The sequence below is a fragment of the Xenopus laevis genome, chromosome 1L (assembly GCF_017654675.1).
Source record: "Xenopus laevis strain J_2021 chromosome 1L, Xenopus_laevis_v10.1, whole genome shotgun sequence".
Classification (NCBI taxonomy): domain Eukaryota; kingdom Metazoa; phylum Chordata; class Amphibia; order Anura; family Pipidae; genus Xenopus; species Xenopus laevis.
Genome location: NC_054371.1, coordinates 122,888,868 through 122,904,664, shown reverse-complemented (window position 1 = coordinate 122,904,664; position 15,797 = coordinate 122,888,868). Strand labels below are relative to the sequence as shown.

Sequence of the window (15,797 nt, the reverse complement as noted above, 5' to 3'; positions counted from 1 at the left end):
ATACCACCTCTCATAAACATAGACACAATATATGAAGATAGATAAGGGATAGGGTAAGGAGAAGAAGATGGGGATAAAGAGGTGTTTTTTAAAAAAGGAAGAGCAGAAAAAAGGATAGAGGGAGTCAAACTAGAATGAGATGGAAGAAAAGAAAGATGAGTGAAATTTCAAAAGATTTACTGCTTGGTCATAATAATGTACAAGTGTAGCAGCCTTGGATCAATACTCCAGCAGGGGAATGGACATGAATACAGATTACTTTAAATGAGCTTATGCTGAGAGAGACAATTACATTGTCATCAGCAGTTTGTGACATTTATTGTCCCCCTCTCCTTGTTCACAGCCCCATTGCCATATGGCCTGGAAGTGTCCACTTCATTTGCTCAGTAATATTCTTCTCCTTTTTTGATCATTATAACAGCAGGTTGAACTGTATTTCATACTATCTCCCTTATCAGTGACTCTGAAGAATAACTCCGGGAGGAGCTATAATAAGCTCTGTATATTGAGCTTCCATCCCACATATACAGAAGTTCACCCTGCTATAGAAATGAACACAACAGGAGCTGCACCCACAAAGAGCAAGTCTAAAGGAAGTGTAGTCTAACTATTCATGCCATAGATGGGATGCATCAAATCCAGGATTTGGCTCAGGATTCCGCCTTTTCAGCAGGATTCAGATTCAGCTGAATCCTTCTGCCAGGCCAAACCGAATCCAAATCCAAATTTGCATATGCAAATTATGGGTGGGGAGGGAAATTGCATGACTTTTTGTCAAAAAAAAAAAAGGAAGTAAAAACTGGTTTCCCCTTCCCACCCCTAATTTGCATATGCAAATTAGGATTCGGTTTGGTATTCGACTGAATCTGTCGCAAAGGATTCAGGGGTTCGGCCGAATCCAAAATAGTGGATTCGGTGCATCCCTAATTATTAACTTGATTTTCCATCAGCACAAATTATGTCACTTATAAACTACTACTACTCCCCTCTCCTTAACCATTTGGAATATGGTCATTTTTGCTAACAAATATTCATGGCACATCTAACACGATCCCCATAGTATTTCTCAGTACTCCAGTCCACCCATCAGTATAAGTCTGCTGTCTTGTCACACCCCTAAATTGTGTTTCAACATTCCAAAATGATATTCAGTCTCTGCAATGTTAACAAAGTAGGATAACTAAAGGCACATTTGTAATTAGAGGAATTATTGAGCTGTTTATGTTCTTTTTACATTGATTTTGATGCAAATTGACAATGTTCCCAACTATGTCAGACTGCTTAATAATAAGTGCTCAGAGGGAATATAAATACCCAAGAAACTTAATTTGCTAAGCACTAAGGATATCAGAGTGTAACTGCCTAAAACTGCCTAAAAGAAGAAATGTTGGGAGAAAATGTAAACATATAATTTGATCTAGTTTTCATCAGGCATTGCTGATTGCTAATATGCTGCCATAAGTGCTGATTTCTACTTGATTGGCAGAAATAGCAGAAAGGCTAAGTGCTACAAAGTAGGTAAAGGGCAAAAGAGCGGAGTGGTACAATGTAGGTACAGAAGACAGAAAAGATCATTGATACAGAGAGTAAAGAATGACAGTAGTACATGGAAAATGCAATAGAGCATAGATGAGATGAAACCATTGGCACAATGAAGCCATGGATTGCATGTAAAACCAAAATTTTATGTTTTTCCGTCCCATAAAGTGCATACCCTGGATTGTATGGACTGTGGATTGGTCCAGTCCATGGATTCTGGACAGTACTCCAAACTGTAACCTTCTTATAGTTAAAATGTCTTTGTTAATTAAACGTCAGAGAACAATGCAAAAATGTTTCAGGACCACGTTGACCATTTCTCAAGCTTGAAAAAGTGACAATGTGAACTTGAAACATTGCTGTACTCGGCTGTGCCATGTAATAAATAAATGTCCAGAATCCAGAGATTATTTGTCCTGTGATATGAACAGGAAGGGACATGTACCCAGATAAAAATAAAGATACAGTGTGGTGCTGACTACTACTAATGCTACAGTTGGTCTAGTCTTTCCACCCCTTTCTTCATTTTTCATTCATCCTCTTTCTTTTCTTCTGCCTTCCTTCATCTGTCTTTTATGTGCTCTTCCTATTTCTCGTCTGGAAAAATTAAGGGAATATATATGCGAATACTCAAGTGTGTTTGTTTTCCTTCTCTTGTGGGTCTCTGCTTAATAACAGGTGATCCTGGGCTTCAATTGTACCTATACAATTCATCTTGACAAATAGTATTGACTGTCACTTACAGAAGCCAACATCTCAAGTAGCATCTCTATCACAAGGAAAAGATGGCATTAAATATGTCAGTCATTTTCTGCCGTTCTGAGCTAGAAAACGCTCGGTCAAAAATCTCCTAGCAACGTGAAGAGACATTTTTCTCTTGTCTGCCTTGTGTCCTGTTATTTACCATTTCCCCCTGTTTCATTGCTACTCTCTCTTATCACTGTACACCATTCCTATCATTTGTTTACACCATCTCTCTAGTTAAACATAATGCAACAAAGAAACATATGCCAAATTGAATATTAATGTATTCCTCTGTTAACCTACCATGACACATCCACACAGCATAAAGGCCATGTACACCCTCCATAATTGTTCCAGTGCATTCACCGGCTCTTCAAAAAAAGGTCAAATTTAATAAGAGGTGCCTATGAGCACTGTGTCAGTCACCTTGCTGTTATCTAACATAGGAAAATTCCTGTGCAGTTTATATTACTAGTATTACCCTGTAAATATATATTCTTTGGTGAAATAGTGATATATATATATATATATATATATATATACAGTCATATGAAAAACTATGGGAACCCCCTGTCTTTGATTTCCCAGGAACATCTGAGTGCTGGGGTGAACAAAGATTTTTACTGAAGCAGTATTCAGTTGTATGAAATTAAATCAAATGTGAAAATCTGGTTGCTAATTTGAATGCATGTAACTGCTTAATATTGATAACTGGCAACACCAAATAGGTTGGATTAGCTCGTTAAGCCTTGAACTTCATAGGCAGGTGAGTCTAATCATGAGAAAAGGTATTTAAAGTGGCCATTTGCAAGTTGTGCTTTTGTTTGACTCTCCTTTGAAGAGTGACAACATGGGATCCTCAAAGCAACACTCAAAAGATCTGAAAACAAAGATTGTTCATCATCATGAACCTAATATCAAACTTGGTGGAGGTTCCATCATGCTGTGGGGCTGTGTGGCTAGTTCAGGGACTGGGATCCTTGTTAAAGTCAAGGGTCGGATGAATTCAACCCAATATCTACAAATTCTTCAGGATAATGTTCAAGCATCAGCCACAAAGTTGAAGTTACGCAGGGGTTGGATATTCAGTCCCCGACTTGAATATCATTGAAAATCTATGGGATGATTTGAAGCAGTCTGTCCATACTCAGCAGCCATCAAATTTAACTGAACTGGAGAGATTCTGTATGGACGAATGGTCAAAAATACTGCCATCCAGAATCCAGACACTCATCAAAGGCTATAAACTAAGTATTGATGTAATATCTCTGTTGGGTGCCCAAATTTATGCACCTGTATAATTTTGTTATGATGCATATTGCAAATAAAGTTCTGTCTTGCATAAAAAAGGGCATAAACTCAAAGGATGAAAACATAATTATGCCTCTTTATAGGTCCCTGGTAAGGCCTCATCTGGAGTATGCAGTGCAGTTTTGGACTCCAGTCCTTAAGAGGGATATAAATGAGCTGGAGAGAGTGCAGAGACTAAGTGCAACTAAACTGGTTAGAGGGATGGAAGACTTAAATTATGAGGGGAGACTGTCATGGTTGGGGTTGTTTTCTCTGGAAAAAAGACACTTGCGAGGGATTATGATTACACTTTACAAGTACATTAGAGGACATTATAGACAAATATCAGGGGACCTTTTTACCCATAAAGTGGATCACCGTACCAGAGGCCACCCGTTTAGACTAGAAGAAAAGAACTTTCATTTGAAGCAATGCAAGTGGTTCTTCACAGTCAGGACAGTGAAGTTGTGGAATGCACTGCCAGGTGATGTTGTGATGGCTGATTCAGTTAATGCCTTTAAGAATGGTTTGGATGATTTCTTGGACAGACATAATATCAAAGGCTATTGTGATACTAAATCACTGCGTATCTTGACAGCGCTATATAAATAAATGATGATGATACTAAACTCTATAGTTAGTATAGATATGGGTATATATAATTTATGTGAAAGTAGGGAGGGGTGTGTGTATGGATGCTGGGTTTTGATTTGGAGGGGTTGGACTTGATGGACTTTGTCTTTTTTAACCCGATTTAACTATGTAACTATTTAACTATTTCCTGTTAATCCAATAAACTTTATGGGGGTTATTTACTAAACTCCGAATGCAAAAATCCTGAAAAACTTATTTTTTTTTCATAAAATAGAACTTTTAAAAAATCACGAATTTTTCGGAATTTATTAAACCCCGAGGATGGAAAAGTCCGAATCTGAAAATCCAGCATCTCAGACCTGTCGAGGCTGCATATAAGTCAATGGGAGAAGTCCCAATGATTTCTTGATGTGCGCTGGGTTTCGTGCAAAACCCCGTTTTTGCCGTTTTCGGGTCAAAATTCTGAAAAAAATCATGAAAATCGGATGAAAAAATTGTGAAAATCTGATTTTTTTTTCTGACAAAGCAAATTTTTGGGAAAATGTAATAATAAATAAGCATAAAAAACCAGTGTGGATTTGGGGAGTTTGCAGCAGAAAATATTGAGATAAATTTGGACTTTGATAAAAAAAAACCTTAGTCACTACTGAAATACTACTGTTTCCATAAGTCATGTTATATATTAAAAGGAAGTTGCTACTTTGAAAGCTCAGCCAATGATAAACAAAACTCCAAAGAATTAAGAGGGGTTCCAATTGGGAACATGGAAAAATATTAAATAACTGTTTTTCTTTAAGAATACGCAGTGATCTTGATACATTGCTACCCCTAGGATGCTTCTAACATTTAAGTAAGATATAGTCGAGCATCAATGCTTACATTCCCTTTAGTGTATGTTTGCAATTAGGCAATAGCATCTCTCTTTTTCCTACTACTATTCCACCTTTTCATTTCTTACACTACCTTAAAGGGGTGGTTCACCTTAGTTAACTTTTAGTATGTTACTTAACCTCCCAACTGTCCTGTTTTTCACTGGACAGTCCCGATTTTGACAGCTTAGTCTGCAGTCCCAGGTTTGTTACTGAAATGTCCTGACTTTCTCTTTGATCTCCTGCACTGAACAGCCAGAAAAAGATACAACGTTTCTAACTTAATTGGCTTTTGGCAGAGAGCCCAGAATACGTGGCAGGTGCACTTAGATACTTTTTAACAAATTAAGCAAAGCTACAATTGTAATAATTTAACATAAGCAGGTCTCTTGGGGAAATTGGGACTTGCAGCTTAAAGGGCAATTCACAGCAAAACTGTAATAACACATAAAAACCACCGAAATGTGTTCAAACATTCATAACCTGCCACATTTTGTAAAATGAACATGGTAATTAGGGGGTGTGGTCACAAAATGGACATGGTCCAAATTATAGCCAAGTGATTCTATTTTTTAAATGTTTTCCTTTTTCTGTATAAAAAAAAAGTTTTTTAAATGTTTTCCTTTTTCTGTATAAAAAAAAAAAGTCCATATCAGTGGCAAAACAATCCTATTGGGTTTATTTAATGTTCAAATGCTCATCCAGAAAACTCAAGGACCAAAGCATTCTGGATAATAGATCCTATACCTGTATACCAATAGCTGGTAGATTACAGGTTTGATAAATGTCGTTTTATCAATACAATGTGCCGAATCTACTTTGTTTAGGGTTCTCACCTCCCTGCAAGGGCCAGGGACTGGTCTTCCTTTACATCACCCTCAGTTGGTAGCTGGAAAAAACAGATTGGAATATGTGTCCCTATCATATTTTCTGAGGTTATTTTTCCATAAAGCATTTTTTGTATGTTTGCTATAATGTAAGGTCAGCTCCTAGTCTAGGGTTTTGCAGAGTCAGCTCCCTGCAGTCATACTATTCATAGTGTCAGCAGCAGAGGTATATGCCCATACCGCCGCCACCAACCCCCTTCGGCATGCCCTGATGTGCGTCAGCAGAGAGACAGATGAGCTGGATGCTGCAGATTGCAGGGGAAGGAGGCAGCTGGCTAGGAGAGAAGGAAAAGAATATGAATGCATTGTATTAGAGCAGCTGAATTAATAATTTTCTATTTTTTACTCTGTATTGCATTTAACTGTGTATGGACATGTGCGCAGTAACTAGAAGCTATTGAGCACTACAACACAATCTTTTTAGGGTCCCCTCAAATTTTGAGAATAAGGCACTTTACATAAACTGCTTATAAGCTGTTACCTTCTCAATGAGCCCCTTGTACCTTCTGGGCCCTCGAGCAGCAGAACCTGCTTATTTAGTAGGCAGAAGAGGCAAGTGCCTAGGGTGCGAAGATGAAAGGGCGTCAAGCACATACCTCTTCTCTCTGGCTACCCCTAGTTCCCAGCTCCTTGAAGGAATGTCTTTCATGCTCCTGCCTCCTGCACCTGCCATAGGTACTAGATTAATGACTATGATGCGTGCACTCTACCTTAGGTGCATCGGTAACTTGGTCCAGCCCGGATGCACAGTGTTGCCCGGCAATGAGATCCGGCTTAAACAAGGGAAATTGCCTCCCTAATCTTAATGTAATGCTATGGAAGGTCTTTTTCTGGACACTTGACACCTGTGGTAGCCAGGCCCGGATTTGTGGAGAGGCCACCAAGGCCCGGGCTCAGGGTGGCAGGATTTTAGGGAGCGGCATGATGCCCAACCACACCAACATTGGTTCAGAAACACTGAGGATGCACAGGAGATACAATAGTTTTAAATATCCTGTGCACCCATCCCCATTGCTTCAGTCCCAATGATAAAAATTTGAGCAAATAAAATGGAGGGATGGGGACGACAAATGACAGTGGGCCTAGAGGTGCCCACTATGTAAATCTGGTGGTAGCGCAGATTTACCAAATCTTTCCATTTGCAACCCACAGATGCCTCTCAGATGACTTTGCACATTACTTTTTATGGTAGAGCAGAATGGAAAACTGACAGCTAAAAATGGACATGTTTACATACTCCAAAATCACTTAACAAGGCACAGCTGCATTTGCACAAGTTTTACAGGTGTGTTGTTCTATAAACATACACTGATTAGAACTTCAGACTGCTTGTGGGACACAATAGTTGCGCCTCATGCTGTATTTTGGTTCCTGAACCAAAAAAGTGGCTAACAGTGAAGCCCTCAAGTGGCTGGAGGTAAAACACACCACAATAGGCACCGTTTTTACATCTATGGAGATTCTAGTAAGAGACCTGACTGAAAGATTTTACAGTTTGGGTTACAGGTCAATCTATCTGGTGGCTAGAGGTTAGAGGAGAACACTAGGGCTATGTAGGAGATACGTCAGGGGCCGTGTCTTGGGAGCCAACTTTATGATTACAAAAGATAATTTTTGGGAGCAGATTTTTGACATCCCTAGTAAAGTGTTGCACTTTCACTTGATGATGAAGATTTTTGTTCATCCAGGTCATGGTATATCTAATATAAGTAATTCTTAAACAACTGGACTTGCTGAATGATTACTCAGCAAATCCAGTTGGTTTAGAATTACTTATATTAGATACACTTGAGTTAAATGTAGAAATATTTGCTTAGATTTACAATTTTTTATAAATTGCATTGCATGTGCTCTGTCTTTATCTTTTTTATCATCTTTTTTTTTGTTTCTCAATCAGGGATAGGCATCATTAAGCACTGGAACTATGTCATTTATACAGTTCCTCGCTAGAGAATAACTCATAGAGGCATGCTGAATGTTAAAGCTTTGAATATATGAAAAGCTTATCTCTGTCCTTTACACTTATATTCAAAATGAGAGGAAAAACATGATGGTTTAAAATGAAAGTATGCATATCTCATTAAAGTAAGACTATAAGAACATGCAAACTGAATCACTTAATATCAAGACTGGCCAAGAATGCTCTCTTTAAAAAGAATACTTGGAAAAGGTGGAGACATTGACTTTGCAGATCAATGCTTATCCATTTTGCTTTCAAACACACAATGCCACAAATATATTATATGAGAAATGCCATGTACACAGTCTACTGGTGGAAAATCCGCTCATTGGGGCAGGCACTGTTCAATAATTTTGTTTAAAAAGAGGGAGAGGGAAATGACACCCATGAGATCAGGAAATATGCAGGAAATATGATGTAGACTTGACTGTATATTCAAACGTCAGTAATGACTTTTTAAGCAGCTTTATAAATGGGCCCCAAAGTGCGCCTCTTATTAGCATAGATCTATAAGGAGGAGCCTATGGAGGGACAAGCTCACACAAGTATGAGTCCACCTCAAGACTGTAGTAGAGTAAAGGGAAGCTGTACTGTACCTCATGGGGCTCAGGAACTTTGTAAAATCAGCATCACTTTCTCCCTCCCTCTCCCCTTCTTTTCTGGCTTGTTTAGATTTATTTAATTCCATTTTTTCTCTTCCCTTTTAATTCCTTTTATTCTGATCTTCTAACTTTTCCTTTCAGATACAGAGGGTTGTGACCATAATTGGCACAAGTTCCAGGGCTCCTGTTATCGCTATTTTCCCCAGCGGAGGCCTTGGGAGGAGGCAGAGAGGGACTGTCGGCGCCGGGCTGGACACCTGACCAGCATTCATTCACCAGAGGAGCAAACCTTCATCAATAGTGAGAGCACAAGAAGTTCCTATATATTTCATGGCACAAATGTGTCAGGTCACCTCTCAGTTGTAAAGTGAAACATCAGACTCACTTTTAGCATGCTGTAGACACAAGCAATCTGAGTCACTGACTACAGTAAGCAAAAAGGCTTTACAATTTTTTAAGATAACTTTTAGTATGTTATAGAATGGCCAATTCTAAGCAACTTTTCTGTTGGTCTTCAGTATTTATTTTGTATAGCTGTTTTATTTGCATTCTTCATCTGACTCTTTTCTGCCTCCAAATAGCGGTCACTGACCTAAAAACAAATGAACTGTAAGGCTACAAATTTATTGTTAGAAATTCTACAAATTCATTTTATTATTCAACTTTCTATTCAGACCCTTTCTGTTCATATTCCAGTCTCTTAATCAAATCAGTGCATAGTTGCCAGGCTAATTTGGACCCTAGCAACCAGCTTGCTGAAACTGCAGACTGGAGATCTGTTGATTAAAAAGCTAAATAATGCAAACACTACAAATTATGAAAAATGAAAACCAATTGCAAATTGTCTCTGAGTATCACTCTCTACATCATACTAAAAGTCATCTCAAAGGTGAGCAACCACTTTAACCTGTTGCAACTATATCTTCTCTGTATAGAATTTGAACTTTGTTACTTTCCTATGCCATAGGGCTTTACTAACCAGCAGCGGAGAATAAGGAACTGGCAGTCCTTCAGATATTCTGAACACTAGGAATGATGTAATTTATACTTCATGCTTGCAACTCATCCGAGGATGATACACAATAGTTGGCCACACAAGCAATGTATATACACTCGCCAAAGTGCTCAGATCTGACTAATTTGCCAATATGCAAGTAGTTTGTTTTGTGTTTCATATAGGGGCACCATCACAGGGGCCCCACATGAACACCCCTCTTGTTTGCACTAAGCAAAAGATCTGCTGTCCTGTACCCACCTGCTGCAGCCCTGGTCTTACACGTAAAACTGATTTTTCATTAAGTAAAATGTGATTACAGTAAATTGGTTTATAGAAGAAATATAATTTTATGTTTCTTACAAGGTTTTGGGCGTGAGAACACATGGGTTGGCTTGAATGACAGAACAGTGGAGCAGGATTTCCAGTGGACAGACAATACTGCTTTGGTATGGATTATGTGTCATTATATTTGTGAGACATTGTTGTAAAAATATAATAATTTCATGGACACCTACAGGAAATTTCTGGGGGGGGGGGGTCAGAGTCAAGAACCAAGAGAATTTTGCCAGCACAGTCCTGTTTTCCTGGGCTGACACTGTATATGACAACAAGGTGTTAAAATAATGAGCAATATGTTGTAAGAAATTATGCCATCATTATGGGTGCTATTAAAGCAGAGCACATGTGAATCTACTGGAAATTTCCCAACAATTTTCCTTGCACCTATTAATAATCTAGTATATAATAAACTGAGGGTAGCTAGCCTACTACATATACGTAAAAAAAAAGTGCATGGGTATACTGTACAGCAACTCAGACTCCAAAAAGATTGACCAGCGTATGTTTTTTTAAGAAGCTTTTCCAAGTACAGTAGTTGTATTGAATAAATCCACTTTCCTGGAAATGAGACAAGGGGGCAGATTTACTAAAGGGCAAAGTGACTAACACGGGTGAAAATTCGCCAGGGTGACGTCATTTCGGTACTTCGCTGTCACTGGCGATTTTGGAGGTTAGTGAATTTGCCCCAAGATTTTATTAATTCGATTGAACTTCTTATGGATTGGCGCTTTAATAAATCGTAATGGTTGTTATGTATCTATCAGAATTAATCAAAACTTAATAATGATTAGAAAATTAACCCATTGGTCTATCTCACCTACCCTGATGCAGTAGTTTCAAATATGCAGTCACTCTGTCTCTCACATACTTGCATTTGGTCTGGCTGTGGCTCAGGCAGTCTGTGACTGATAGCACATGAAGTAAGAATCTTGCTGCTTGCTGTCTATCAAAGAAAGCCTGCATGTTATCAAGAGAAATGCAGAGAAGATCCATTAGTTACTGCAATCTTTTAGATATTTTAATTGTACTTTAGGGACAAAGGTTCTCGTCCTATAACTCCAGTGGGGCAAGTGATCCCCCGCCACCCCTGTGGACACCTATGATAACATGTTCTGTAAGATGCCGTATTAAATTCTCTATAATTAGGATTCCTGTTTGTGACGACCTGCAAGCAAGTTTTCTAGCTGTGCAACACTCTTTTAGTTAGGCACTAATTTTGAAGTGCCAGATGGACTATGCCATTTTAAAAATCTATAGAGCTGATTTGCTCTGTTTAATGAAGTAAGGGTTTGTATGCCATGCTGATGTAGTGCCAAAGGTACCAATTGTGCATGTCTAAAGAAAGAATCACCGCCATATGTCTCAGTCATTATATTCACTACTTAAAGTCTGATTGCTTCATAAGAATTCTTTGAGGATATCACCACAACATATGTCTTCTGTTTTCTTTGAAACAGCAATATGAGAACTGGAAGAATAATCAGCCTGATAATTTCTTTTCTGGAGGAGAAGACTGTGTGGTTATGGTTTCACATGAGGAGGGCAAGTGGAATGATGTCCCATGTAACTACAATTTACCTTATATTTGCAAGAAAGGGACTGGTGAGTGAACACCTTGAAGGCTAATCACTTCCCTTCATATCCATATTTTTGGTGTTCTAAAATGGAAGCAAATTAGTGTGTCTGTGCATGTTAACACTATTCATTAAGGTATTTGTGCTCAATCACACTTGCATTTTGACATAGTTGTGCCTGCCCAGTCTGCTTGGATAAATAGTTGGTAATTGGGCAAATGACACTCGAAACCCAGGAATAAGTACATCAGAAGCAGAAATGGAGCCATTTCCACTTTGAAAATATTAGCAGCATTGGGCCCAACCTGTAGCTTGGCTACAATTAGACTGGAATTTTGGGGAAAACCACTGCATCCAAATTTGCATCCAAATTGCACTACAGACATAAATGGAATTGAATATCTTTTGCAAAACTAAAATTCCTTTAGATGGTATTTAAGAGTTTTGTTTTTATTTGGCACTATTTTTAGTCGTATTAAGATGGCCATTGGGCAGGGTCACCAAGGTAATCAAGGCCTTTTTGTACAAATTTCAAATAATGAATTCTATCTCTGTTTGTAGAATCCAAATCCAGTTACTGAAAATGAACTATTCCTGTGTAACTGTCTATTTCCTGTCCTTTCCTTTCCACAGTCCTCTGTAATTCCCCTCCTGCAGTAAAGAATGGTTATCTTATTGGCAAAAAGCGAGAGAAGTACAGCATCCACTCTACTGTAAGGTATCAGTGCCAGGACGGCTTTATCCAAAGGCACATCCCAACAATCAGATGTCATCGCAATGGGCGGTGGGACCGACCACGGATCCAATGTGTCAAGCGTAAGTTTTAAAAAAAATAGACTGTATTCACCAAAGTGTTGATAGCAATCCTATTATTAGCAACAAAAGAAGTGCATTAGGAAAATAATATTAAAGGCAGTGTTGGACTGGGACACCAGGGGCCCACCCAAAAACCTTAGACCAGGGGCCCACCAAAAGTCCATAGACCAGGGGCCCACTCTCAGTACTATTATAAATCCTCTCCTCACGCAGCCTCTATTCTGCTAATATCTTTTCTTTACATGCTATAATCTATTATTCAATCTGTTTAGCCTGTTTGTTCTCATAGAAATAAGGAATGGCCATGAAATAGGCCAAATGTTTTGAAGCAGGAGGGCCCACTGATACCTGGGCTCACCGGTAGTTTTCCTGGTATCCCTGTGGGCCAGTCCGACACTGATTAAAGGGGACCCGTCACCCAAAAAAATTATTCAAAATCCTATTTTATCATATTAGTCAAGCAAAAATAACTTTAATGAAACTATATAAATTATTTTAATCGTGTTTCTTTCAGTCTAGGAATTCATAATTATAGCATGCAGGCAGGAGCCATTTTGTGGACACTGTTATTAAGGCAAGCCTTGCTTTATCTCAAAATCTTATTTTTGCACCAGAATGGGGGACCTGATGTCCATCCCCATGCCCTGGCTACACAATTAAATGGTGAAAAGAACAGGGAATATGTGGAGAGCAGTAATATCTAGGAAGTGCTGAATGGAAAGTGAAAGCAATTGTCTGCCCCGCCTCTATGCCTAGGCATAGAGGAGGGGCAGACAATATTTGATTGACAGCTGAGATTTTTAAATGAGCTTAGAACAACTATGAATGCTTTAATAAAAAATAGAAATTGGATTTCATGTTTAATTTAAAAGGATTTTTATTATACAGATTTTTGTGTCTGGGTGACAGGTCCACTTTAAGGTTGAGAAATGAGCACTGAGTTGCTTTACCTAAGCCAAAAACTTGGCAAATTATTAATTGATATTGAATATTAAAGTCTGTTGTGCCATTTATTTCAGGTCGTAATGGTTGAAAAGTTAGCAACTGTCTTAATGGAACTCTCTTTAGGACAGTTTAGCTTACAGATAACCGTAAACAATAATCCTTGAGAACATATTCAGGCACCAAAACATCACATAGTAAGATGCAATCCACACAAATTATGTTCTTAAGTATTTGTGTGAAACAAGGGCTGAGTACACAATGTTTATTATAATAAATATCAATAAAAATAAAGCTTTTTCTTAAAATAAGCTTTGTTATAAAAAAAGATGTACTGTTAATGAATGTCTTTATGCTCTTCTTTCCCCCAACAACAGCCAGAAGACATCATAGGGCACGGAGACACCATCATCAACATGGACATCACCCACACAAGCAACATCATCACCACAAACACAATCACCACAATCATCATCACCACCACCAACACAAGTCCCACCGAGAAAGGAGGAAAGAAGATCATCACCAACATGGAAATACGAAGGACATTTATTATCACTGACCTCCTCCGCTTCCTGTACATTCCACCTATTACTGACAAACCCAATAATTCTAAAGATACGTTCTATGCTGGGAACAATGCTCAAAGCTTTCCAAGCAGAAGGCGTATTAATATTCACATTCACTATTAAATGTAAGGTTTTTAATACTTATTAAATGTCTGGGTTGTGAATCAGCAACACATTTATGATGGGGAAACAAAACCAGCAATCTCCCAAATAATTTTGGTATTATGTTTGTGTGTAGTCTTGCTCCTAATACAAATAATAATCTCTATCCAAAAGACTTTTGGGAAGTCTAGAAAACTGGGTCATTAATTGGCAAACAGTGATGTGGGCTGCTAAAAAAGAAAAAACATCCTCATATAATTGAGAAAAGAACAGGGCCCCTATATGGACTTCACAGTAGCAACTACTTCATTTGGCCTTTTTATGTCAAAAAAGAAGTCTGTTCTCAGCATAAAAAATGTACTTATGGGAATCACAGAACCTGTAGACATTTAAAGCATCTACTTTGTGTTTGTAAAGTATGAAACAAAGTTGGCAGTTCAAGAACAATCTTGTACCAGCACAGTTGTTGTCAATGGTTTAAATAATCCATAATAGTACAAGGTTTTTGGTTAATCATCCGCATTTCAATAAAAATGGGAATGGTACTATCCTAATCCAAGGAATGCTGTCTAGTAGATTGTAATCTTGTAGAGTGCCCTCATCCTATTGAAAAAATGGTGACAGCATTGAGTGTAGCACAACACTAGTGTATAATGCTGGGGTGCATGTACTGTAGATAAGTATTTATCTCCCAATCTAGTATTAGCCTCAGCAAATCTGTATTGCTCAGCAAACACATATTTTTCCCAGCTGCCACTTGATTGCTTGTGGTCTCACATAGGAGAATATGCTGATGAAAGTTTTCAGTATTAATATTGGGCTTTAACATAAAAAAGTTGTGTGTGCAAAAATTTCTCTAAGAGGCCTTGTAAAAAGTCAAGAGAACGTATTGTTGTCAGCTCGTACTCATATCGTTGTAAGATTCCCATGCTCCCATGCTGTAGCTATGACAATGTAAGCAAGGTTTATAAAGGGGAAGTAAGGGTGGGAGGGGACACACATCTCTAGTTTTGGTATTATTTGTTAGTATAAAATGTAGTGTGGTTTTGTGGTAGGAATTTTAATACCCTGTACCTTGCTTATCCTCATTGCTAAGAATTTGTTTAAGTTGCGTGAGTGTGTGCCTGTTTCGCTAAGAGTGATCTTAGTGTAAGAGTGAGAAAGAATGCAAGAATGCATCAACTTAAATTCAGCCAATGCCACTTATTTGGTGCATCTGGTTATTGCATCTGAACCTGTCAATACCTTCAAAAATACTTGACCAATTTAACCCAAAAGGCTACTGCTTTCCAAATGTCTTTATTCATTCAGCACAAATGCCAGTAAAAAGCAGTATCATTGCCTTATTTGGTGTGAAAGTCATTTTATCAGTGTCACTAAGCTTACGGCAAGCTGTAATTATACACCTTTCAGTGATCCGTTCTGTATATCTGTAAAATAGTTCCTCAAAGGAGTTGTTTGCCTTTAAATCAACTTTTAGAATGGTGTAGAGTGATATTCAATTTGCAACTGATCTTCATTTTTTTTTATTATGTGTTATTTATATGTTTATTTAACTGTGTGTTCAGCAGCTCTCTAGTTTGAAACTTCAGAAGCTATCTGGTTTTTAGCATCCAAGCTTCCTTAGCAACCAAGCAGTAGTGTGAATGGGAGACTGGCATATGAATAGGAGTGGCCTATATAGAAATATAAATAATAAATGTAACAATAAGAATAAAATTGCAGCCTCACAGAGCAATAGGTTTTTTGGCTTCCTGGGTAACCCCATTTGAAAGTTGAAAAGATCAGGAGGCAAATAATTATAAAACAATAAAAATGAAGATTAATTGAAAGGTTGCTTAGATATGCTAATTCTATAACATACTAAAAGTTAAAGGTGAACCACACCTTTTATATTTTCTAGCTCCTTGTAACGCTTCCCCTAAATTCTGAATTCTAAAAATGCATAGAGTCATCTACTACCATTTCCGACT

At 38.1% G+C, this 15,797-nt stretch overlaps 1 protein-coding gene across 1 annotated transcript in view; it reads left to right on the top strand.

The window, feature by feature from the left end:
* Positions 1-15,520, top strand: part of LOC108713422 (aggrecan core protein) — a 103,434-nt gene extending 87,914 nt beyond the window's left edge. Inside the window, exons 11-15 of the mRNA XM_018256919.2 lie at positions 8,627-8,785; positions 9,846-9,928; positions 11,279-11,423; positions 12,029-12,211; positions 13,531-15,520. Of these exons, the coding sequence (XP_018112408.1) occupies positions 8,627-8,785; positions 9,846-9,928; positions 11,279-11,423; positions 12,029-12,211; positions 13,531-13,715 (755 nt within the window). The 3' untranslated portion in view covers positions 13,716-15,520. The remainder of the gene's footprint in view (positions 1-8,626; positions 8,786-9,845; positions 9,929-11,278; positions 11,424-12,028; positions 12,212-13,530) is intronic.
* Positions 15,521-15,797: the final 277 nt, after the last annotated feature.